The sequence below is a fragment of the Chanodichthys erythropterus genome, chromosome 1 (genome assembly GCF_024489055.1).
Source record: "Chanodichthys erythropterus isolate Z2021 chromosome 1, ASM2448905v1, whole genome shotgun sequence".
In the NCBI taxonomy this organism is placed as follows: Eukaryota; Metazoa; Chordata; class Actinopteri; order Cypriniformes; family Xenocyprididae; genus Chanodichthys; species Chanodichthys erythropterus.
The window spans coordinates 26,212,162-26,239,419 of record NC_090221.1 but is presented as its reverse complement, the minus strand read 5'-3'; the positions used below and the strand labels follow the sequence as shown (position 1 = coordinate 26,239,419).

General features: G+C 39.1%; 1 protein-coding gene across 1 annotated transcript; it reads left to right on the top strand.

Moving 5' to 3' along the window:
- Positions 1–20,031: 20,031 nt before the first annotated feature.
- sh2d1ab (SH2 domain containing 1A duplicate b) lies at positions 20,032–21,360 on the top strand. Its single transcript, XM_067382510.1, has 3 exons — positions 20,032–20,177; positions 20,365–20,428; positions 21,047–21,360. Exons 1-3 carry the CDS (start codon positions 20,041–20,043, stop codon positions 21,170–21,172), a joined length of 327 nt encoding a protein of 108 aa, XP_067238611.1. The 5' UTR covers positions 20,032–20,040; the 3' UTR covers positions 21,173–21,360.
- The last annotated feature ends 5,898 nt before the right edge of the window (positions 21,361–27,258 follow it).

Sequence of the window (27,258 nt, the reverse complement as noted above, 5' to 3'; positions counted from 1 at the left end):
TCCCGGGATGGTGCTTCTCTTCTATCTAGAAATTTGGCAAATAGTCTTAGAGCTGAAACATGACAAACCAGGGCCCAGATCAGGACGCAGACAAACTGGCTAAACCGACCGTCTGCTAGCCGCCTCACGTCACAGTCTCTATGTGATAATATCTAGGTGAAATAGTTTCTATGTACTGTGAATTATTTGAGTTCTGTGTCTGTACCTCGAACTAGTAAATACAAAAAACTTCCGAAACCTTTTAAGAGTAAAAATTTAATTGATGTTCAAAAAATGAAAATCACAGATAAATCAGATAAACAAATGATAAAGCTTGGGTTACTGAATATTAGATCTATTTCTTCAAAAGCACTTATTGTAAATGAAATTATCACAGACAATAAACTAGACTTGCTGTGTTTGACAGAAACCTGGCTAAAACCAGACGATTACATTACTTTAAATGAGCCTAGTCCTCAAGGTTATGATTATCGACACAATCCTCGACAGAAAGGCAAAGGGGGAGGTGTTGCTGTAATTTATAGTAATATATTCAGAATCACTCAAAAGAATTTCAAATATAATTCCTTTGAAGTGATGGTGCTTTATGTAACATTATGTAAGTTGACATTTGTGCTGGCTACTGTATACAGGCCACCAGGGCACCATACTGACTTTATCAAAGAATTTGCTGATTTCCTATCAGAGTTAGTACTGGCTGCGGATAAAGTCCTGGTTGTTGGTGATTTTAATATCCATGTAGATAATAATAAAGACGCATTTGGATTGGCATTTGCAGACATTTTAAACTCTATTGGAGTTAGACAACATGTGTCAGGACCCACTCATTGTCGTAATCATACCCTAGATCTAATACAGTCGCATGGAATTGATATTGATGCTGTTGAAATTCTACAGCAGAGCGATGATATATCAGATCATTATCTAGTCTCATGTATAATACAATTAACCAAGGCTGCAAAACCACCACCCAGCCATAAATATTGTAGAACCATCACGTCTACCACTAAAGATTGCTTTATAAATAATCTCCCCGAGCAGTTTCATCGCCTTAGTATACCTGACAACTTAGAAGAACTCGATGCTTCAACAGAAACTATTGGCTCTCTCTTTTCCAGCACATTAGATGCAGTCGCTCCTTTACGTCTAAAGAAGATTAAGGAAACTAATCCAACGCCGTGGTATGATGAGCACACTCGGGCTCTAAAAAGAGCTGTTAGAAAAGCTGAACGTAGTTGGAAGAAAACAAAACTAGAAGTTTTTCGCCTTTCGTGGAAAGAAAAAATGATTGCGTACAGAACGGCTATAAGAAATGCTAGATCTACTTATTTTTCAAATCTCTTAATAGAACACAAACATAATCCTAGGTATTTATTTGACACAGTGGCTAAATTAACTAGAAACAGAGATTCAACTGCTGACGTTTCCATAGAGCACAGCAGTAATGACTTTATGAACTTCTTTACTTGCAAGATTGATAATATTAGAGAGAAAATTATAAACATGCAACCATCTACAGTTTCGCTTCAGACAGTGCACTGTAGTGTCCCTGAGGTAAAACTAGAATCATTCGCCACTATAGGAGAGGAAGAATTATCTAAACTTATCAAATCATCAAAATCAACAACATGTATGTTAGACCCAATGCCGACTAAACTACTGAAAGAAATGCTTCCAGAGGTCGTAGGTCCACTTCTTGATATAATTAATTCATCCTTAACACTAGGACCAAAAACCTTTAAGCAGGCAATTATTAAACCTCTTATTAAAAAACCTCAACTAGATCTGAGAGATTTAGTAAATTACAGGCCAATCTCGAATCTACCTTTTCTGTCAAAGATACTAGAAAAGGCAGTTTCAACACAACTGTGTTCCTTTTTAGAAAGAAATGGAATCTGTGAGGATTTCCAGTCAGGATTTAGACCAAACCATAGTACTGAGACTGCTCTCGTTAGAGTTACAAACGATCTACTCTTATCATCCGATCGTGGCTGTATTTCTCTATTAGTGTTATTAGATCTCAGTGCTGCTTTTGACACTATCGATCACAACATTCTTCTAAAAAGACTTGAAAACTATATTGGCATTAGTGGAATTGCTTTGGCATGGTTCAAATCGTACTTATCTGACCGTTATCAGTCTGTAGTAGTTAATGAAGAGATGTCGTATCGATCACAGGTTAAATATTGAGTACCACAAGGCTCAGTACTAGGACCGTTGCTTTTCACTCTGTACATGCTGCCCTTAGGAGAGATAATTAGGAAGCATGGTGTTAGTTTTCACTGCTACGCTGACGATACTCAGCTCTATATTTCCTCGCGCCCTGACGAAACCTACAAATTCACAAAACTAACAGAATGCATAGCTGACATTAAAAACTGGATGACAAGAAATTTCTTATTATTAAATTCAGAAAAAACTGATATCCTAATCTTTGGACCAAAAACTTCCTCACGAAAAAACCTTGAATCTTGACGGGCCCCTCCATTAAATCTTCGTCCTCAGTTAGGAACCTGGGTGTGCTCTTTGATACCAATCTTTCATTTGAAAGTCATGTTTCTAGTATCTGTAAAACCGCCTTCTTCCATCTAAAAAATATATCTAAATTACAGCATATGCTCTCAATGACAAATGCGGAACAGTTGGTTCATGCATTCATGACCTCAAGACTAGATTATTGTAACGCTCTACTGGGTGGTTGTTCTGCTCGGCTTTTAAACAGACTACAGTTGGTCCAAAATGCGGCAGCTAAAGTTCTTACTAGAACCAGAAAGTATGACCATATTAGCCCAGTTCTGTCAACATTACATTGGCTCCCTATTAAACATCGTATAGATTTTAAAATCTTGCTACTTACTTATAAAGCTCTAAATGGTTTAGCTCCCCAGTACCTGTGAGTAAGTGAGCTCTTAATGCATTATAGTCCTTCACGTTTATTGCGATCTCAGAATTTAGGCCAGTTGATAATCTCAACTTTGATTGAATATCAAAATCAACTGAAGGCGGCAGATCCTTTTACTATTTAGCACCTAAACTCTGGAACAATCTTCCTAGCATTGTTCGGGAAGCAGACACACTCTGTCAGTTTAAATCTAGACTAAAAACACATCTCTTTGCTCTTGCATACACATAACACATTATCAATACATTAACATTTTTCAAATCCGTTAAAGGATTGTTACGTATGGAGTTTCTTTTGTGTCTTTTTTATTCAAACAAACATATTGTGTTTGAGAGTAAAACTAATCATTTTGTAATTAAAAAATATATATATTGCAAAAAAAGTCTTCTTAAGGTTCAAAAATAAAGAAGTTGATAACAGAATTATTTGCAGTGCGTGTAAATCTTTAAAAACCTTTATTTTCCCTTGTGCACTTCGAGAACTTTTCATCCCAAACCCACACATTTTGCTCTCTTTTCTGCTGTCTTTTTTGCGGGTCAAAATATTTTGCTTGCGAGGTGAATAGGTTTGCAAGCTGAAAAGTTTTGCAAGTTGAAAAGTTTTGCGAATTGAAAAGTTTTGTTTGCACGTGAAGCTGTAGCTCAGTGGGCGGTCTCTACCAACCAGGATGAAAGGCATTTTTCTATTGGTCACCCTCGATTGAAGTGACAAGTTGGCCACGCCCACTACGGTTTCCCGCCGCTGCTGCTGCCACCGAGAAGATAGAGAAGCGAGAATGGCGAGCAACAGGTCGTTTACTGGGTAAGATAACTAATTTAATATCATAAACGCAGTGACAAGTGAACTGAATGATTCTCTCTTCTTATGCTGTCCCATTTAAATACTTAACGTTGGCTAGACCAGTCTGCAGTTAGTGTTACCGTTGACTAGATTTTATTAACGTTAGCCAACACTAGCAGCCAGAGCCACCTTTAGTAACGTTTGCCGTGTGGTCGATGTCCAGTGTTGCTAGCTGAGCTGACATTCATAATCACATTTAGATTTTCTCAGCGTAAAGGTTGAGAGGCACTATTTTCGATGTTCGTAGAGTTGGGCCTAGGTTCTGGGGTAAAAATATCCGCTTGTTAACTCGTGACGTAAGGAACGCCGTTTCTGGGTCCAAGCCCCGGCTAGTTTGATTTGAGAATGCCATCTCCGCGGCCGTTTATGAGCGCTATTTATTCATAATAAACATTTATCATTTTAAAGTTACACGTTTAAAATACTTAGTCTATACAACAGTCTCCATGGTCACAGCGTCAAAGACATTAATATTTTAACGATTTATAAAAGATGAATCACTGTCTGGCCATCTGGGATTTTGGTATGGAGGTAAAGGTTATGATTATATATATATTTTTTGTAGTATTACACCACATTATGTCTGTATATTAGCACCGTTTGTTGTTTTCTTACGTCACGAGTTAACAAGCGGATATTTTTACCCCAGACCAAACTATACGAATTGTAGATCCTGCAATAAAAATAAAGGTATGAGTGACAGGTGCACCAACACCTCACAGCACCAGTAACTGAACCCTACCTAGAGTGGTTTTCCTCAGTGTTAGTGATGTCTGCACAGAGGCAACATCAGACAGCTGCTCGAAGATCTCGTCTTTGTACTCAAAGTAGTAAAAAATACTTAAAATTAAGATTACACCAGAATGAGCTGCTTTTCTAACACACCCTAACACTTACACACACAATAATGATGATAAATGCTGACAAAAACTTATTACTTTTCATTTTACTACTTTAATAAAACAAGGAAAATGTAATGTTTAGTTATATGACAGCTGTGCATGAACACAGCTGATGTGAATTCATGCATTAATTCATTGCTTAATATATACATTTACTGATAATAGCATAATTAATAAGAATTAATAAAAGTAATAATGACAAATAAATGCATATACAAGTCAACAACACACAAAACAAAGCTTTATTCAAATGTATTGATCTTACAATCAGGTATTTACAGTCCTGTTGTCATCTCAACACAGCTGTGCCAATTCTACAGCTTTATTCTGATGAAGCAGCTGATGAACACCATCATCATGTCCCTCACTGCTGAAGATGAAGATGATGATGATGGACCCCTGAACCCCTCAACCCTGGAGCAGGAGTGGGAGAAGATGTGCGGGACAATCTGCTGCTGCAAACATTCATGTGCGCTCAATCAGCAGATTAAAACATTTTACAATTAATTCATGTCAGCATTCTGTTTCTTGCATATGGCATTTCATATTTTTACCATTACTTGCTAATTTTTGTCGTGGCTTCATTCGTTTTGTGGTTTTATGGTCTAAACCACTGAGCTGGTCAGCAGAAGGTTGCTGGTTCGATCTCTGCAGCGTCTCCTCCAGTGTGTCCTTGATAGAGACACTTGAAAGGAGGAGTGATGGAGGATCTCGTCCATGACATTGAACCATTCCCAGGATCTGCTGTGTCTCTCCATCCAGTCTGAGGACATTCACATTGTACAATAATGCACAAATATAATACAAAAGCAGTCATTTTAACAGCACAATGTCACTTGATTTCTGCATTAGAAATAACAAAGTGATCTTACTTTATATTTTGTTACTTTATATATATTTTTATTTAGTTTCAGGTTTTCCTCTTTTTTTTTCTAACAAATACTGTCAGCTTTTCTTGCAGGTCCTGCTCCACCAAAGCTTTGCAACAAATGCACAGACATCAAGAATCAGAAAAGTGCTGTAATAACTGTTTAAATTCCAATAATTAAAATAAACTAGACTTTAGATTTAAATAGACTTTGTATTCATTTCTGTAGTATCCTCACTCAAAGCCTTTGATGGCATCATTCCCCAGATTCAAGTTTCCTCTGAGATTTATGTGCTCAAATCTACATTCACATGTTGATGTGTTAACTCACTTCTTATCCAATACAAATGTTCCTTAATTTATTAACAGTACTAATGGACAAATAAAATAGATTAAACTTGTGTAGTTACTGTAGATTTGTTTATTTACATTCTTTTCATTCATGTAATGTAAGCAGTGTTGACAACAGTGAATAATAGCACAAACACATCACTCATAATACATAATCCAGCACTCATAAATCATAATACTTGCAGAAGATATTCGTGTCAGATGTTAAATAAACATTTAGTAAGCATCTTTAAGATGTATATGGTTTAGAATATGTAAATCCACTTTGGAAAATTAAGGTGTTTACTAGAGATCCCGTTATCTATACATAATAAATCGTGATTTTACTGCAAAATCACAACAATAGTGTCTAGCATCTTTACACATTCAGCAGTTTACTCTACAGTAGTTCAGCAAATGTGTTTTTGGTTTTCAATACTCACTTTTGACACATTTTTCTCCTCCGTGTTTGTTTATGACGTATCCTCAGCCGTGGCCTCCTGGGATAGAAAAGTATCCAGCGAGGAATACTTAAGAATCCGGGCGGAAGTAGTAGGCCATCCGGGAACTCCTCGACTACTATTTTATGACTACTGAGGTTTCTGACATACTTATTTGCTCGCCTACTGCTTTTCCCTATTATATATTAGGTAAGTAGGCGGTTTCGGACGCACTTTAAGTAGGCGCTCGTCCGAATCTCGCGAGAATAAGTACGTCACGCAGGTAATTTTCGCCTACTCTTTTTGCTTCAGACATACTTATTCGCTCGCCTACTGCTTTTCCCTTACTAAATAGTAGAGAAGTAGGCGGTTTCGGACGCAGACAATGTGATTATGAATGTCAGCTCAGCTAGCAACACTGGACATCGACCACACGGCAAACGTTACTAAAGGTGGCTCTGGCTGCTAGTGTTGGCTAACGTTAATAAAATCTAGTCAACGGTAACACTAACTACAGACTGGTCTAGCCAACGTTAAGTATTTAAATGGGACAGCATAAGAAGAGAGAATCATTCAGTTCACTTGTCACTGCGTTTGATACTAAATCAGTTATCTTACCCAGTAAACGACCTGTTGCTCGCCATTCTCGCTTCTCTATCTTCTCGGTGGCAGCAGCAGCGGCGGGAAACCGTAGTGGGCGTGGCCAACTTGTCACTTCAATCGAGGGTGACCAATAGAAAAATGCCTTTCATCCTGGTTGGTAGAGACCGCCCACTGAGCTACAGCTTCACGTGCAAACAAAACTTTTCAATTCGCAAAACTTTTCAACTTGCAAAACTTTTCAGCTTGCAAACCTATTCACCTCGCAAGCAAAATATTTTGACCCGCAAAAAAGACAGCAGAAAAGAGAGCAAAATGTGTGGGTTTGGGATGAAAAGTTCTCGAAGTGCAAAAAAAAAAAATAAAGGTTTTTAAAGATTTACACGCACTGCAAATAATTCTGTTATCAACTTTTTATTTTTGAACCTTAAGAAGACTTTTTTTCCCAATATATATATTTTTTAATTACAAAATGATTAGTTTTACTCTCAAACACAATATGTTTGTTTGAATAAAAAAGACACAAAAGAAACTCCATAGTTACGCTGCAATATTTAGGTCGGCCGGAACCGAGAACATTTCCTATGACACTAGATATACCTGTACATCAGAATAAGAATGGCATCTCCGCTAATATCTGTCTCTCTGCTTATCCTGAGGTTTGCCGGGTGCTGGATCCAGGCCGTATCCAGATCAGATGGAGAACCTGTGTCTGGACCTGACTACAACGTAGCCCAGGAGACAATGGGCCTACAGACCCAGTTCTGGCTGCATCTATAATTCAGATTTTTAATCCCCGTATCCGCTTACATATATTTATATATAATCTATTTTTAATCTCTATAATAAAAATGTATAATTCAGATTTTGATCTCCATATCCATTTACATATATTATCTATATCTTCCAAGGGGTTTTTTCCCTCCTAGGACTTTTTTCCCAGTGCTAGCATGCTGGGTTTTTCTCCTAGGGGTTTTTTTCCACCCCTGGGAGTCAGCCGACATTGGCTTAATGTAGCACCATCTTGTATATGTTACATATTACCACGCTTGGTTGTACATCTTATTTTTAACCACTTCCCTTTTTCTGTGCTTCTAATATGTAAAGCTGCTTTGAACAATTACCAATTGTAAAAGCGCTATATAAATAAATTTGACTTGACTTGACTTGACTTTTACCCTGTATGGAAAAGTACTGAGAAGAGTTGCTCAAACATTGGGGGTATAAATGTTTGTGGGTTCTCTTGTGTCCTTAGTTCACACTCGGGGCAGACATTGTATGGTTGTGTTGACTGTGGACTCTTTCTTTCAAGAAATAAAATCTTTATAAAGTGAATTCTCCTAAGGTTTGTCTCTTACTAGTGATGTCAGCTAATTAATTTTTGCCACAACAACTATAAAATCACTTTTTTTTTCTTTTTTTTTTTTGCTAAGAGGGCAAGAAAATATTACAGTGAGATTGACGGGTACTTTATTGTCACATACCTGCCGACCTTGAAGAAATCTTATGAGTACTACAACCCCCCCGTACCAAACACTTGGTTAACTTATTAAAGGTTGCAGATTTGGCTTTTTTAAGTAGTGCGTCAGTGAAAGTCTCTTTGTAACAAATGCTGCCTTTGGAGGCAATCATGACTTTTCTTGTCACCAGAGAACTAAGCATCTCTGTACTCAGGCTAGCACGACATTGTGTTTTGTTTTTAGTGACCAAGCTGAAAATCCTTTCACAGTCTGCATTGCTGTGAAAAATCACACACACCCCAAGCATAACTGTGGAGAGGTTTGCAAAAAGTTTCTTCCCTCCTGATTCCATCACACCTAATTCTCTCCAAGCTTCATCAGCCCGTTTGGTAAGAAAACCAACATCCAAGGTGGAGGACTGAAAGAGCCGAAACTCCTCCTCCACTTCATCCACTGTAACACCATTTCCCAAGAAGCAGGGGAACCTGTCTATGAAGTATGTCAGTGAGGAGAATTTGGCTGTTTGCCGTCTGCTTACATCAGCTACAGCAGCATGACGCAGCAATTCGTCCCCATAGGGGAATTTAGAGAGCATGTACTCAACAGCTGCAGTGAAATATTTCCTTACATCCCTGAAGAAAGCTGCAAGAGGTAAGTTAGCTTGACTTTTGATAAATGTCTTTGTGTCATGTCCAATTGACAGCTCATCATCAGGCAGCTGGTGTTCACTGGATTTGTACAGAGTGGGTTGGCATCCTCTCTTTACTTCTTCCATCATTTCCACAACACACTCAGGTTTGCAGAAGGCCAAAAGCATTTTTTGCAACTGTAGCTCCAATATCTGCATCAATATGGGCACACATGGTTCTTCTTTCTGCAGGTTCTGATTTGCAGTTTCAAATAAAGGTATAGCTCTCTTTAAAAAAAGAGCATACAGCTTGGACTGTGGGTCAGTCAAGAAAGCATACAACCTCTGTGGTTTTGTGACTTCTGTTTTTTCTATCTTCTTTTCCTTTACTGTTTTCTTTCTTGACAGACCCCTTAGGTGGTTGAGCTGACTGCTGTGGAGTGCTTGGTCCTACCGGCAGCTGTTTTGTTGTAGGTCCTGTCTGCTGCCATTTTTGTGTAGGCCCTGCCTGTTGCTGTGTTGAGCTTGGTCCGGTCTTGGACTTTCTCTGGTGGACTTTGGTCTTCAAAAAGCTGGAGGACAAAGTCTTTGAGACGGCAAGCTTACCCGAGGTAGGTGTGAGAGTTGAGGGCTTAGGGGCAGCTGGGCTCTTCAGACAGGGATGAGCTGAGGATGTGAGAGGTTTACCTGCCTTCTTCCCTGCTGCCTCTTCAGCAAAAAACAGAGTCAGAGGTTCCCACTGCTGGAGGAGTCGATTGACACATTTGCCAAGAGCCAGCCATCTGGTCGAGGACAATTTCAAAATCTTCCTCACATCAGTGTCGCACAGCATTTGTAGGTCACGCAGCAAAGCTTTCCTCTTGCTACTCTTGTCAAGGTAGTAGTAGATCAAGATGAGCATGTCTTCAATGTCAATACATAGACTTCTTGAAGCCTTTTCCGCAGCTAAATGCATTAGGTGGCATGCACAGCCGACCATGTAAATGTTGGGATTCTGTGACTTAATGAATGCTGCGACACCTTTTCTTAACCCCTGCATGACAGAGGCGTTGTCAGCAGAAAAGCTTACACAATTGCCCCATGGTATTTTCCTTTTGTTTAGTTCCTGGTCAATGAGATTGTATATCCCTTCACCAGTAGACTCTCTACACTCAACAATTTTCAGGAGTACTACAACTATTTTTCCAACACTGGGATCATAGACACGGACAACCAAAGGATAAAGCTTGACATCATCCATGTCTGTGCTACCATTGGTTGCAATGCTGAATGGGGAATGGCACATAAGGTCACTGATAACCTGTTCATCATTTGAGGAAAGTGTGTTTAATATAGCTGCTGTCTTGGTTCGGGCACAGCTGTACTGCTGGGCAATTTGACTGGATTCTGGAAACATCTTCTTAAATAATGGTCCAGCATGGTCAGCTGTAGACACTGGCACATTGTGCTCAGCAATAAAGTTCGAAAAAAGGGTGTCTGCCTTGATGGTCCTTAGATCTTGATCTCCAAAAAACTTTGTGGTGATCTTAGGGACTGAGGCAATGGCACTTTCCAGTTTCTTGTGCTTTGTTCCTTCCACATGGCGTCTGCAATCTGAAAATGTAGGTGGAGAAGGGCGGGGGATTATATTCCTGCATGTTGTTACAAATATTATGAATTCATTACACACACACACACACACATCAACATTCAAAATTAATTCAAAGCATACCTGTAATTTACATTAAAATACATTGTTTGGCTCTTCACTAGTACCTTCTATATTACAATAAATTATTATTACTGTGTAGTGGTAAATGGAGTGGATGAATGGCTATACATGTATTGAAACTACACAAATGTTGTCTTATATCCTGTCCAATATTTTGTGCCCATATTTTTGTTAGTCTAACCAATAGGAGGCGGAGTGAGCTAATAAATAGGCCTAAGTAGTAATGTGTTAAAGATGAGAGTAAGACCGGGTTACACTTAGCCTTCTGAATTACACTGCGCAAACCAAAAGTAATACTACCCACTGGAGGAAGAAGGGTTGTTTCTCAACAGAACATAAAATATTCATTTTATTATATTTTTCGTGTTCGCATTTACGAGGAAAAAACAATGTTATGGACGTGAGCTCGGAAAAAAAGTGGCACTAAAAGTTGCTTTACAACTTTCACAGAGGCTTTGTGCTTTCTTTTTGAGGTCTTTCTTTAAAGTGAATTTCGTTTTGTATGAATTGTATCTTAATTTTAATTAATGTTTCATCAAGCAATTGCCTGGATTTAATAAATAAGAAGTAAATAAGACGAGATAATCACGACACGGAGGCGCTGGAGCTCTCCCCATAAATTAACCGAAACTCAGCGCCTACTTGACTCACAGACCTGTCTACTTTTAAACAGAACTATAAAAAAAAAAAAAAAAGATTGCGAGACAGCATCATCAACTTTATCTTTGCAGTCGACACAACATTGATACAGAAAACACTCGTTTATTAATAAACAATTAAAAGTCTCCTTTCTATATTTTACATAATTCATAATCATTACTTTTGCCGGTTATTGTGACAGCTTTTAGGTGCGTTATTGGCAGCGCCACCCTACATGTTAGCCTACATGAACGCGTGAACTGAACTGAGCTCGTCACAGCTGGACTGCTTGTTATGATGTCAAGGTCATTTTTAATGTTCATGTATTTAATTAGGCTGAACATAGCCTAACTGTTACCTTTATCTCATGTTAAACAGCACCTGGCCTGTCTAAAACCTTCTAGATTTCTAGCCATTCCACCACTTTTCTAACTGCCAACTAATATCCCCAACTAATGGGAAGGATGCTTGATAAGCTAGCCACGTTTATTTCTCATCATCCTTTTATTTTTAATATAATTATGTTTCTGGGGATGTGGAGTGTTTGTGTGTGACTGAGTTCATTACCTGTTGCCCCTTGGTGACTGATGTCGACGTCCGTCTTGCAGACAGTGCAGAACGCATGATGAGGTAGCCTGGACATTTGGAGGCAAGGCCATCTCTCACGATAGCTGTCTAAAAATCTTTGTGTTTTTCAAACCTTTTTTTGTGGCGGTTCAGCCATTATCTTGCTCATTATCTTGCTCTGGCTTGCTTGAGAGGCACTGTGGCTGAATTTAATTGAGCGCGAAGCTTGTGGATAGGAGGGGCGGGTGGGCAGCAGGTTAACATGCAGCGCTCTGATTGGCCAAACGCTTTTCACTCCACTTTCATACTGTGGATCAGCGGCGGAATCAGCGTAAAAATAGATTGCATAGAAACTGAAATCAGCGAAATGCGAGAAGCAACAAAATGCGTACCTAGAGAGCAGCGAATCGTACAAGCGTACGTATGGGTCAAAATGCGTGCCGAGTACGAAAAATGCGTACATGTTGGCAGGTCTGTTGTCAGGATCAGGCTCGCAGATCACGTGGGTAGGGCACTTTGTACTGTTTGTGTGGATGACCATGTCTGTCACCACCGAAGACCATTTTTGACCCAGGAAAAACCCTGCATTGATTCATTTGAATTGAAATATTTAATACTTTCACAGCAAAAATTATGGATTCGATTAATTTAGATTAATTAATCACAGAGTATGCAATTAATTAGATAAAAATTTTTAAATCGATTGACAGTATATATATATATATATATATATATATACACACACACACACACACATACACACACACACATACATACATGCAACAGTTCTATCTGGTTCTTGAATCTGACTGGCTGAGAGGTCTTTCCAGCCATGCAATATTGTACCAGTATCGCCAAAGGAACAGTTTCATTGTTTGAAGCACTCCGCTGCCAGCATTCTCACAGCGAGTGTCATGGCGTATGAGCAAATATTTTTATAGATACTACTGTTATTTTGTAATGGAATGTAGTTAAGGGTTTTGTAGGTGAGAATATAGTTGTTTAGACCTCAGATATTCAATTTATATGTAAACGGAAGCTTCTGGAAGCTTTTGGAGATGCGAGCTCCAGGCTGTCAGCGATTGTTCAGTCCTCATGTACCCACAGAGAACAGTTTCATCTCGGCCAGTCCTTGTGTATATAGTGTTTAAACATGAGGTTTAATTCATTTTGGTTATATCAAGCGGGCAATCTTTGGTCTTATTAATCTATTATTTGTTCCAGAGCTAATAGATATGGCTTAAGGGCGATTATAAGTTTCATAACTTTATATTTGCATTGAAATTAAATCCTGTACTAACTAGAGTGCTGCTTTTGTGGATTTAACTGAACTGTTTGCTTGTGGGTAATTTATTTACTACTTATACTGTTATAATGGCTATTGTTGTTCATTTAAATATTATTGTTCAAAAAATAATATTTTATATAAATAGCATGCTGTATTTTTTGGTATTGAGAAAGAGTACATTAGTGATTTCGAATTCAGTGAAAGTTACATTAATACGCTGTTACACACAGAAGGGGACGGAGACACAGGTAATGATTAAGATGTGTTATTTAAACAACCAGAGGATGAATGGCAGAATGCAGGTGAGTAAAGGCAGGATAAGTTCGTGACTGGAGCTGTGACTGGATCTGATGATGTTTCTTATCTTTTCCCAGGGAACGTGGATGCAGGCAGACGTGGAGACACAGAGACACTAGGAGTCACAGAGAACACTGGAGACAGGTAAGCAGCCGTTAAAGGAGTCTGTAAGGTAAGCAGAACAGGTAGGTATGCGTTAATGAGACCGTGGTGGTCGACCCCTGCCGCGTGGAGCTGGACGGTTAGGATGTCTGGCATGGAAGTCATCGAGAAGGCTGGGATCGAGAATATCATTCCTGGGGACCCATAACCGCTCTTCGGGACCGTAGCCTTCCCAGACGACCAAGTACTCCAGTTGACCACCACTGCACCAGGAGTCCAACTGTGTCGTTAACTGTGTAGGCCGCTCCTTCGTCCATGATGAGCGGAAGGGGGGGTTTCTCGGCTTCGCCAAGCTCTGTGGAGGGAAGAACAGAGGGATGGTGAGGTTTCAACAGTGAAACGTGGAAAACTGGGTGAATTTTATAATCAGGAGGGAGCTGCAGGTGATAGGTGACAGGGTTGATCCTCCGAGTGATGGTGAAGGGGCCAATGAACTTAGGACTCCCTACTTCCTACAGGCTAGGTGCATCCTGATGTTCGGGGTCGACAGCCAGACCTTCTGTCCTGGCTGGTAATCGGGTGCTTGGGAACGCTGAAGGTCCGCTGTCGTCCTGCGCCTGCGTAGGCCCCGCAGGAGTTGGAGATGAGCTGAGTCCCAGACCCTCTCGCTCTCCCGGAATCAATAATCTACTGCAGGGACGTCCCAGGGGAACAGTGGGGGTTGGAAACCGAGTACGCATTGAAACGGAGTAAGACCTGTGGTGGACTGACGGAGAAAGTTCTGGGCGTACTCGGCAGAAACTGGTTCCAGGAGTCTTGGTGGCCATGACAGAAGGTACGTAGGAAACGGCCAATCTCCTGAATCTTCCTCTCTGTCTGCCCGTTCGTCTGGGGATTGTAGTCAGAGGAGAGACTTATGGTCACACCTAGGAGCTTGAAGAACAATTTCCATACTCTGGAGGTGAATTGTGATCTACGGTCAGATACAATATCTTCGGGCTGTCAATAATATCTGAACACATGGTTAAACATGAGCTCCGTGGTCTCCATAGCCGTTGGTAGTCCAGGCAAGGGAATTAACAGACATGACTTGGAGAATCTATCCACTATCACCAAGACACAGGTGCAACCGTTGGAGACTGGAAAATCCGTTATAAAGTCTACTCCTAGGTGTGACCAGGGGCGGTTGGGAACGGGCAGAGGTTGGAGCTTCCCGGCGGGAAGATGTCGCGGGGTCTTGGAGATGGCACATTCCCGGCACCCCTGTACGTACCTCCTGATGTCGGATGCCATGTTAGGCCACCAGAAGCGCTGTTTAAGCAGCGAGAGGGTTTCATTGAGCCCTGGGTGACCAGTGCCCAGTGAAGAATGCAGACCAAGTGATAGGGCTGACAAAGAGGTTCTCGGGAATGATTGGCTCTGGATCGTCGGCGGTTTCTTCAGGGCTATAGATATGAGACAGAGCATCAGCTTTCACATTCTTTGATCCAGGGAGGTATGAGATGGTGAATTTGAACCTTGTGAAGAACAGCACCCATCTTGCTTGGTGGGGATTTAGTCTTTTAGCATCTCGTAGATACTCAAGGTTCTTATGGTCTGTCAGAACCATAAATGGGTGTTTAGCTCCCTCGAGCCAATGCCTCCACTCTTCCAGGGCAAGCTTGATGCCTAAAAGCTCCCGGTTCACAATGTCATAGTTTACCTCCGCCGGGTTGAGCTTGTGGGAGAAGGCATATGGATGGAGCTTACTGAAATTCCCCTGAGGTCGATTGCACAGTCCCATGGCCGATGAGGAGGCAGCTTGGAGGCTTCTTTAGGACAGAAGACATCACTGAAGTGGGAGTAACAGGCAGGGATGTCCATTGAACGTTTCTCGAGAGGACTTTCTACAGAAGTAGTGTAGACTGGAACTTCTTCAGAACTTGAAAGACTTGGAAGAGGACTTGGAACAGGAAACTCAGGAAAACAGTCATTAAAGCACTGGTTACCCCACTTCAGGATCTCTCCTGTCCTCCAGGAGATGGGGTTGTATTGCTCAAGCCAGGGGTACCCTAGAATCATGTCAGCCATTGATTCCTCCAGAACCAGCAGATGGATTTCCTCCATGTGGAGAACACCGATTTGGAGGTGAAGAGGTCCCACACTGAAGCGAACTTGAAGTTTTCCAGTTACTGAGTGGATTTGGCAAATCTTCGGCGTGGCAGTGGTTTTGAGCTTGAGCTGATGACAGAGGGTTCCAGAGATTAAGTTATGATGGATAACTGGATGAATTTTTTGAGCCTGATGGAATCCTCGTATGCAGTGAGATGCAACCACACATGTGGATCGAGCCCTTAACGATGGGTGGTAATAAGTGCTTGTTCATTCCAGCCACTTGCTGCAGCTAAGGTTCGGAACTGAAGGGCATAATCAGACACAGACATTAAACCTTGCTTCAATTGGCAATCTCTCACCGACTGATGAATCCCAGGCTGGTTTAATGAACACTTCTTTGAAATGGTTAACGAAGCTTGAGAATGTCCAGAGCGGTTCGGCCCAACAGAGAGCTTTCCCTTCGAGTTGATATATTATGCATGCCACCTTAGTGCTGTCGTCAGGATACCGGTGCGGTTGCATCTCCAGGACCAGCGAACACTGCAGGAGGAATCCATTGCAGTCCTCCGCCGAGCCTGTGAAGGATGCTGGTTTGGCCATGTGACTGGCGACCGCAACGGGTGAAGGAGATACAGCGGGGAATGCAGAAGTAGTCGCTGGAGGTGCCGGAGTGAAAGTGCTGGTTAGAGTGCGACGAAGTGCATTGACCAGGTCTTGAAATGGATCCGGATGGCTCATCTTGGTTGTTGACGGTGTTGGTCTGGTCTTCTGTTACACACAGAAGGGGACAGAGACACAGGTAATGATTAAGATGTGTTTATTAAACAATCAGAGGATGAATGGCAGAATGCAGGTGAGTAAATGTCAGGATAAGTTCGTGACTGGAGCATGTGACTGGATCTGATTATGTTTCTTATCTTTTCCCAGGGAACGTGGATGCAGGCAGACATGGAGCAGACAGGACACAATGACACTCACTGGAGACACAGAGACACTAGGAATCACGGAGAACACTGGAGACAGGCAAGCAGGTGTTAAAGGAGTCCGTAAGGTAAGCAAAACAGGTAGGTATGCGTTAACGAGACCGGACAGTGACTGAATGTTCTGGAGTGTCTTTTGTAAAGTTGCTGATGATGACTGTGATGAGTGTCATGTGGAGCTTGTTAATATTTAGGGGAGGGAGTGTGTTGTGATTGGGTGAGTGAAGAGCCTGGCGTGTCTGTGACATACGCCATGGTGGCAAAGTCTTTTTATGAGTCAGTCAATCGCAAAGACTTTTATATTTATTTTTTATCTATATATTTTAAAGCCAATAACCAATATATTGGCCAATAAATCTTAATCCAAATCCAAATTTTACTTTGAGAACCTGATTACAAAAACAAAAGGCTCACCTTTAAAAGCCATGTCCCAAACATTTCAACAAATCAAACATATACAGTACAGTAACCTAGTTTGAACCAGTGTAAGATTCCTTAACTTTTCAAATTTTCATTAAATTTTCACACTCCTATTGCCAACTTTCTTCATATAAAAAAATGGTAACACTTCACAATTGTAACGTGGTGGCTGTGTAGGAACTTACATGATGAAGATGATAACTTTCAATAAATCTTTACTAGGAAATCCAATAGTGTCATGACTTCGGTCTGATATGCCAAGTTTTGTTGTCTTGTCTCTGTGTCTGCGTGCTCTGTCTTCTTCCCATCAGTTTTGTTTTGACAGCTCCCCATGTGCTCTGCTGTCAGTGTTGCGTTTTTCCCCTCCCACTTGTTATCCTATCTTCATTTTGTTCTCTGTCACACCTGTTGCCACTTATTCCTCATTAGCCTTCCCATATATTACATCCTCTTGTGCCCAGTCTTTTGTCAGACCGTTGTTGTATGTTTTGAGCTAACGCTTCACTCTTGACCTTATACTCTTGTTTGCCTGGTCTTGTCATGTTGTGTTTTTTAGGCTCCAAGTGCTGTTTTGTTTTTGTTTTTTTCCTTTTGTTTTAATCTGTTCCTTCTCATTCTGCCAGACCTTTTTGTTCTTCTCCCTGCCCTGACTATCCTTGTGTCGTTTGATACTTGGGTGCATCGCTCCAGTCCCTCTCTGCAATCTCAACGCTCTCACCTGGAGATTGGGTGAGATTTCAACTCTGCGTCTCAGACAGCATTCTAGGCAGAGTGACTTCCACGCTGCATCACAAGCGACGCTAGGACCTTGTTTTAGACTCTCTTTTGTGTTCCTGTTTACTTTCCCCTTGTGCTCAGTGAGGGCAAAATAAAGCTTTTCTGTTACCTGCAATTGAATCCGTGTCTCTTCCTGACAAATAGGCAAACACAGATGAAGGCAGGAACACAACACTTGTAACATATGAGACCCGACACTGAACTAAGGAAAGACAGGAACTTAAATACAGACGATTAACTCGAATAACAGACAGCTGTGATAATTAGGTTGGTGTCCATGGTGACTGATTGTGGTGGGAAAACAGAACAAAGGAGCACATGTGACTAATGAAAACAAACTGAAAGTTCATGTAGTGTGAGGGTGTAACAACAAGGTTTAATTTTGTTAGGATTAGTTAACATGAACAATGAATGAACAATACTTCTACAATACTTATCTTTTTATTAATCTTAGTTAATCTCAACATTTTCTAAGACATTTTTAAGATCCAGAGTTGTATCTGTTAACATTAGTTAATACACTGTGAACTAACATGAACACAAATATTTTATTCACTACATTCACAAAGGTTATTGCTCTATAGTTCATTAACTTTGAAATAAAAATATGAAACATTTTTAATATTACATTAATAGTAAACATTTCAAATAACATCATTGATGTCATAGCTTTTAATGTTTTGCATTGCTGTTTGAGTTCACGCACAGAAGCAAAAGAGCTGAATGAGCACCTGAAAACTGAAGAGCTTTTCTAGCGGGTTATTTAACTCAATGAAACGCATCATATATTAGATTAACCAGATATTTATCTTACATAAATGTAATGTTACGACTTATATCTGCACAAAATGACGCGAATGCACAAGCGGACTTTACGGTGCTAGTCAGAATGTGCTCATGTTCTGGATGCGCTCCCTACAACAAGACGTTATCTCTTTTATTGGACCTGTGGATGCAGTTGTTTTGGTATCATATTTCAACTTCTTTAATCACAGTTTCACTATTAGGATTTTCTTAGGTTGTAGGGCCTCCTATAGCATCAGAAATTAAATCTGCATAGTGTCTTCCGAACTCACCCATATATCGCTCCAAACATTTATTCTGCTGAATCTCACTTCTTGCACAGTTGGTGAGTTGGTTGTCCTAGTAACATAGCGATCTTGTTCAATGTACCCTCTTCTTATTATAAAGACAGGAGGGGCCAGATCGATACAACATGCAGCATCACCCTGTGTATTAACCCTTTATGGACAACAGGCACCGATGGCAGTGGCATAAATTAGTCGTGACGTGAACTGCTTCTGAAGAACGTCTCTTTCTTGATAAACTTCCCCTTTTAGCCTAAATGCCTCTGTGATAATCAATACATTTCAATAACATCACAGTGTTTTTCTCTCAGTGTATGTTTCAGACTTATGTTTTCTCTGCTTTATTGACTTCACCTGTTAGCTCATTTCCATCCATACATATACATAAAAAACACACACTTAAAAACACACACACTGCAAAAACAAAAAACAAAAAAAAAAGCATGCATAGACAGGATGTAGTGGTGACAGGGATGTTCTGTGACAGCAGTCGGTACTGGATAAGCGTTTTTTCCACCTTGTTCAACGTGTACAACACTCTCAAACATGCTACAGGAAACTTCAACATTCATCATAGAATTGATCCAGCCAAATCTTATGTATTATTTTTGTTGTTGTTTACAGAGCCCAAATTGTGACCTATTGTATTACTGTAACCACTCTTTAGATCTTTGTATAGAAACTGATGTGATTACAACATGAAAGTAGAAAATCAATATATCAGTGATTTATTGTGTGGGCCTACTGTGTGAAACATGATTAGCTCTTTGATTTTTTTTCTCTGTAATAATGCCTTTGTCTGAAATAAAATGCTAATAAAAAACAATTTCACACACAAAAAAAGAATGACACCAATGTGCAGCAATAATCTGTAATGTATCTTTTCAGTAGTATGTCCTGATATCTGCATGGCAGTTGAACTCTAGATGAACTGAAATTTCCATTCAAGAATGTTCAACTGGCATTTTGCATGCATTTGCTATTGTTGCAGATATTCTGTCTTATTTTTTGAAGAGCTTATTTCCTGCCTGGTTTCATCATTTCCTGCTCAAGGGACAAATATTACTTGCTGGTAGTGATTGCCTGAGAAACAATGCATGCAGCACAATGGAATCGCTTTCTGTTTATCATGGGGCCATCAGTCGAGAAGTGTGTGAGATGCGTCTGTGTGAAGCGGGCAAAGATGGGAGCTATTTAATTCGAGACAGCGAGAGCGTTCCTGGTGCCTACTGCCTCTGTGTCCTGTAAGTCCTCAAGAAATTTTTAACATTTGTGAATTAAGCTAATTTTATGTGTGTCACTCGAGTTAAGGCACAATTTTACAAATACAAATACAATTTCAATTTTGAACTGCACACATACAATTTAAAATGGGCAAATTCTATTTATTGGCTTCTGTTTGTTCTGATCTGTGATTTTGCTCAATGCCAGGTGTAAAGGTTTTGTCTACACGTACCGGCTCCAGAGAGACTCAGCGGGCTCCTGGGCGGCTGAGGTGAGGATCTTCAATGCAAGAACAAAATGATACATTTAAAGACACAACACAAAAGTAAACCTCATATACAGCATCAGATATTACAATTTAAATATTATTAGCTTTAAAATATTCTAGCTTTGTATTGTTCTAAAATTGCCAACTTTTGAAAATTTGATTAAGATTTAGCCAGATAATTACAACCCCTTCATTGCTATTCATTTTTTATATGTATTTGTATTTGCATTTGAACTGCAGCTAAATTTAAGTAAAGGTTTTTCAGGCAATTAATGATGATGACTGTCAGTAGTAATTCATGGGGATAACATAACAAAACTGTGCATTTCCAGAGAATGACTCAAATGTATAGAGGTATGAAACAGCTATGGAAAGGTATTGTTTGGGTGGGTTGAGATTTAAATGATTTTACAGAGAGAATTCTCTCAGCTCTAACATCTATAAAGCCAACATCTCATTTTGAGTGAAAGAAAATTGGGTGCTCACATATACACAGGTATATTTGGACTATTTCTAATTTACAAATTTTAGTGGATCTGCCCTAGTTCATCGGGTCCTTGCAAATAGATTATTATGATGATAGTGTTATTGTTGTTTGTTTGTTTGTTTGTTTTTTCACAGACAGCACCAGGTCAGACTCAACGCTTGTTCCGAAAAGTCAAGAATTTGATAAGTGCCTTTGAGAAACCAGACCAGGGCATCGCTGTTCCCCTCCTCTATCCCGTAACTGTCCAGAAGTTTTGCTAGAATATTCCTCATCACCATCCTTAAAACAACAAAACAAACTACAAGCATGTGGACAATTTTATTGTATAATTATACATTTTATGCTGTTTCATAATAACATGTGGATTTGTATGTATAAAATGATTTGTATAAAATTGTGATTGTGAATCTTAATTTGTAAAGAATGTTTTACTGTGGGAAATTATAAAAGCTTCATCTAAAATTTAATTTGATTGTGTGGTGCATTTTAATAAATCACAAATTATGAGTTAATCATTCTATATCAAATGTTTAATAAAACATAAAGTGTTGAATAAAACAGACTTAACTAGACAAATATCATTAGGCACAGCAGATAATTCAGTCAGTAATATTATGTTTTGTGCTAAAACAATATTTTTCTGTAGAATGTGATCACTATAATTTGTGCATTAATTAAGCTTGATATTTTTGAATAATTATCAGAACAAATTTAGAAACAGGAAGTCTTGAGTGAAGTCTTTTTCGAGTACACTTTATTGTCCTTGCTACACATTGTTATTAATAACTTTGAATTATGAATTACATGCAACTAATCCTAAATCTAACCCTATAGTAGGCACATAGTTATTTATTATTACTCAGTACTTAATTCATTACACTGTAACACAGATACCTTAAAATAAAGTGTAACCTCTTTTTCCAACTAACTACTGTTACCTTCAGCTAATCTCAATTTGTTTTATGAAGTTAATTTTGGAATGCTGTGTGTCTGCCAAATGCCTAAACGTCTTTCATCGCATTGCATGTTGCCGATAATGAATAAAAGGATGGTTCACCCAAACAGCATCTGTGCCACGAACAAGACCCAGTGGGGGATTCCAAGACTCAGTAAACATAAATGACCAGACACATTGTGTGCTCGGTACTGACCCTCCTTTAGACATCTTAGGCACTATATTTAACAAAATAATTATGAAAATACAAATAAGTTGAAAGGAATCTTACCCTGATTAAACTTAATTGGTAATCTATATTAAAATAGTAGAACATTTTCTACACGTTTTAATGCTCTATAATAAAGGGCCATATGGTCTGTAAATTAATATGAATTCATGAACTGCATGCAGATTATATAATTCAACATCAGGTCCCACTTTATATCAGGTGTATTGATATATAAGTGCATTGTATCAAATGATTAATTTAAGTCTTAGTACAATTAAGGACCCTTATTATAAAGTTGGACCCAATCAATATCCTAGAAAAATGGTGAAAGGCTTAAAGATGTTTATACTTGTGGATTTGGGACATATCATGATGCTGCATCTTAGACACATGACATTGACTTAAGGATACTATAACGAAGTCACAAATGACCCTTTACTGCTGTTTTAGTGTTCAACCTTTCAGGACATGGAAACCAACCGAACCTTAGTAGAAGTATAAGGATCCACTGAGACACCCAGCCACAATCGTGTAAAATGAAAACAAACCATCCCTTTTCTGCCTCATACCATTGTGTTTTGGCTTTTCTGTTGTCATTGTCTATTTCACGCCTCATATTTTCCTTTTAAAAATATTTAGTCACATTTTCCTGCTCAAAAGACAGAAATACTGCAACACCACCTGTCAGCCACCTACAACGCTGCCCTTTTATCTTCAACAGTTTCCCCATCAACAGCAATTTCCCCATTCAATGCAATCACCATCGAATGCGAGACAAAATGCTTCTGGCATGGAAACTCAACTATCCTACATCTACTGGAGCCTTTTGGAGTGGTGAAATGTCTTCAATAAGTGTTCAAACACATCCTAATACTGTCGAATAATTTTGGCATGACAGTCTTTTAAGTATAGTCATTTAGAGAAGTACTGACCGCATGTTTCATGGGGACTGTCCCCGCAATTAGTCACTTTGAAATGACAAGCCTTTTTCAAATGTCAGGCAATGAACTAGACTTTAAATATGCAAAGCAATTCCTAAGGACTAAATTAATTTTTAATATGAAATTTTAACATCAAAACTAGCTTGTGCATTTATACAAACAATAATAAACTGCTAAACAAAGAAAACCATGGAAATTGTGCTATTTATGTGGAATGGGTGCCCACATTTTTACTGATTAAGTCACATTATGTGACAGATTTAACATGTGCAGTTTATTTTTATCTAAGGTTACACAACAACGATGTCATAAAAACAGAAACGTTTCACAAGAGAAGCATGAGGACATTTCTTTACAGAATAATATATTCCCTCATTACCACTTTCTTATATGTATGTCTACAGTGAATGAAAAAATAATTTCACATGCTCCCTTTTGTTTTACTACACATATTTTTTAAATAAAACACTGCATTGATTAATTAACAATTGCGTTTTCTTAACTCATCGAACTGAAAGTAAAAACTCAAGACAGCTTTGACAGCAGCATGCAGCCTATGTCACACGTGTGTGGTGGGGTGGTCTGCGGTTCACTGAGAGAAATGACAGGTGCTGGTGATGCAATCGTTTAGAGGTCTGAGGGTGTTTCGTGCCCTCTGTCTGCCTGTAGCGAACAAGCACAAAGACAGAAACAAAGTTACACTATGTTAACTACCGCGCTCTCTATCTCTCTACTCCACTCTCGAGGTTAGAACTATTATTATCACCATGCCGTGTAATTTCACACTTGTGCTTCAGGGTTGATCACTCCAGATGACACATATGCTGTGTGGGCAGCATCACCTCCATGCCACTATAGCACTGGTCATGTGGAAAGAGCCGTCAATGCTAACACGGTACGTGTTTTGTGTGTCTTCTGCAGAAAATGTGGTCAAACTGTAAAAATCTGTGGCTGCAGCTCCCTGGCTATCTGATGCGTGCAAAACCCAACCGTTAGGGTTGTGTCAGCTTTCCATAATTTTTTTTCATAAAGTTTTTTTGTTTGTTTGTTTGTTTTGTTTTGTATTCAATTCTCCTTTACCTTCATGTGTACAAATCTGCTGCAATTCTCAAAAGAAACACTGGAAATATTGGGGCTCATGCCAAACTAAAATGGTTTCCTGTTTATGCACTCTGACTTTGAGAAGTTGAGCTCTTCGCACCTTTGCAAAATCTTCCCACCAGTTTGGGCTGTTGCTTTTTTTTCTCAGAAATATAGTACCATTTTAGTCATTGTCAAACTGATTTCTAAAATCTACATTTTGTTTTCACTGCACAGAAATTTCAACCAGTTGATCTGAGTTTAATGCTGATACTATAATAATCAACAATACTGCTACGTGTTACAAACTCTTTTGCCTGACACCACATTAAAGATCTGGGATTAAATTTAAAACTGAACATAACTGAATTCTCTCCTTACCAGTTGTTAAAGTTCATTACAGTACATGTTATCCTTAGTTAATAGTGGAACCAGGGCATCGCTGCTGGCCAAGTGGGTGCCCCAACCCCCTAACCCCCTCCAGAAAAAAAATTCCTTATTTTTTTGTGGTTAAAAAATAGATCTAAGCAAACAACAGTCTTTAAAATGACTTAAAATACATAGTAACAATGAAGCAGTAATAAATGTTTCAACGAAAGTATCAAAAGCAAGTTATTTTTTAATATATAATGAAATACATAATGTAAACAATCAACTTACATACATTAAGTATTATATCAAATACCTGCGTTCTCAATAATTCTTTTTAATATCTGTTTCTGTTTACATTTATTTTTAAGTTAATATTACTATAAAAGTAATATAACTATATTACCTACAGAATATTAGTTTATGTATATATTTAGACTTTTTTTTTTCTGAGCAAAGGTGGCCCGCTCACACGCTGACATCTCTCATTCAATATATGATACATACCCCTAGTTAAGTTAAGTCAAGTCAAGTCAAGTCAAGTCACCTTTATTTATATAGCGCTTTTTACAATGCAGATTGTGTCAAAGCAGCTTTACAGTGATAACTGGTACATAACTTGGCTGCACAGCAGCTCTTAAATAATAGTGTCAATGCAGGCAGATCAGAAGCACTGTTGAATAAATGTCAAGAATACTATTGAATATCAAATGTCAAGTGTCAACTAAGCAAGCCAAAGGCGACAGCGGCAAGGAACCCAAACTCCATCAGGTGACATCAGGTGGGAAACAAGTGGCAAATAGGTGTTAAAATGGAGAAAAAAAAACCTTGGGAGAAACCAGGCTTAGTCGGGGGGACAGTTCTCCTCTGGCGAACAGTGCTTTGTTACAATCAGGTTGCTATCATAAGTCCGACAGGATCGCAACAATCAAAGTATTTATTTCAGTTCCATCCAGCTGAGGATCTTATTCATCACGCCGGCAGTGGCGGAGCCAGGATTTTTTCATAGGGGTGGCCAGGCAGGGGCCAGCAACCAGTCTGGGGTGGCACAGAAATCTTCATTATTTCAACATAAAAATGAGTCGGACTATAATACTGGACTGTGCCTACAAAACAACTAAATACAGTTAATTTGTACTTAATTGTAATTGAGATAGTGAATTAGATCATGGAATGCGGAGTGAATTTCTTTTTTTTTTATCATCCCTCACTTGCAGGCATATTAATAAAGGGCCTCACACTATAGCTAAATATTAACTTGTTCAGTCTGTTCTGGTTCTTAAAACCCAATAGCTTGTTCTCTATGGATGAGACATGCAGATAACTATACTTCAAATATTATTCAACATTCATTGACTATACATAAAATTCAATGAACTTGAAAAATTCTAAGTTTGTCTGTTTCAAAAACTAACCAAAGAAGTAAACACTAAATGTTTAACTTTCAATAGGTCTATTGTCAAAATAAATAATTGCAACAGTTCCATCATACCTAAATTGAACTCAAATTAAACCTTACAAAGTAAAAAGGTGTTCTCTTTTGAATTCCCATTTGCAAAAATGTGAATAAGGGCAGAAGTCAACAGCACATAAATGTCAGAATGTAAAATTAATTATTTTATGCATTTAAATGTGATACATTTTTGTTTGTACTTTATAAATTAACGCAAAACGAGCATCTTATAGAACAAATTCATAGAACAAATTCACAGTTCTCACATTTATTTATGCATTAAAAAATTACATATCAGCTTGTGTCTTATATTATAATCTCACATAACAGAATATTTTAGTCCAGAGACATGTGACGCATATATCAAATAGGCCTACACACATGGAAAATGGAGTGCGCGTTTGAAGTGTCTCTCGTTTTTTTTTTTTTTTTTTTTTTTTTGTGGTCTTAAAGAAACGGTTCTGCATTTAAATAAACGCAATTCTTGTCAACAAAATAAGTAGACAGAAACAGCAGTTGTGAGCGGGGTGGCCAAAGGGGTGGCCAAGCTTAGGCCAAAGGTGGCCACGGCCAGCCCTGGCCACCCCCTGGTTCCGCCCCTGCACGCCGGTATGGACGGTCTGTTGAGGAACTGTGCTACTGGCTGTCGTGTCGATGAGGCCTACCCAACATTATAGTTACCAAGATATTGGCTTCCATGTGAGAAGCTAAAAAACTAAACCAAACCATTAGTCCCTATAGTATGTAATGACTGAGGCAAATCAGACACAATTATTGGTTAGTTAACCAATAGTTTTAAGCTCACTCTGGAGTCTGTCCCCATCCCCCGGGAAGTTTTCAGTTACAAGTTTATTGCGCTGAGGAATGTGGTTTCCGCATGGAGAACAGAGTAGAGACACAGAAAATCTGCATCTTCCCTGCATTTTCCACACAGAACACAGACTCTATGGCATTAATGTATAGACAGACTGTGCTATAAATGAATCCTTCTCAGGAAATGGTATCCATTATTACTGATGTTGTATTGTACTCATTGTATTTGCATGTTTGATGATTGTGAAATGTTATGACCTGTAACCGGTAACTTCAATCATGCCATGTTTAGTGTCTATACGTTCGTAGCGGGAAGATTTAAATGCTTGTGTATGCTGTACATCCATACCTGTGCAACACATCAGTATTAAAAGAATATTTAATAGTTCTGATTCAAGAACTCAGCTTGTTAATCTTTCTGGGTCGTAAAAGCCCTGACAGGAGGGGTGTTGCCACCCAGAATTACAACATCTTCATTGGTCCGGTCAACAACTGAGAGGTGTGACTTTGACCAGAGGTTAAAA

Coding starts and splice junctions, on each gene's coding strand:
- sh2d1ab (XM_067382510.1), top strand. CDS start 20,041: ATGGAATCGCTTTCTGTTTATCATGGGGCCATCAGTCGAGAAGTGTGT. Junction 20,178..20,364: donor GCCTACTGCCTCTGTGTCCT/GTAAGTCCTCAA, acceptor GCTCAATGCCAG/GTGTAAAGGTTTTGTCTACA. Junction 20,429..21,046: donor CGGGCTCCTGGGCGGCTGAG/GTGAGGATCTTC, acceptor GTTTTTTCACAG/ACAGCACCAGGTCAGACTCA.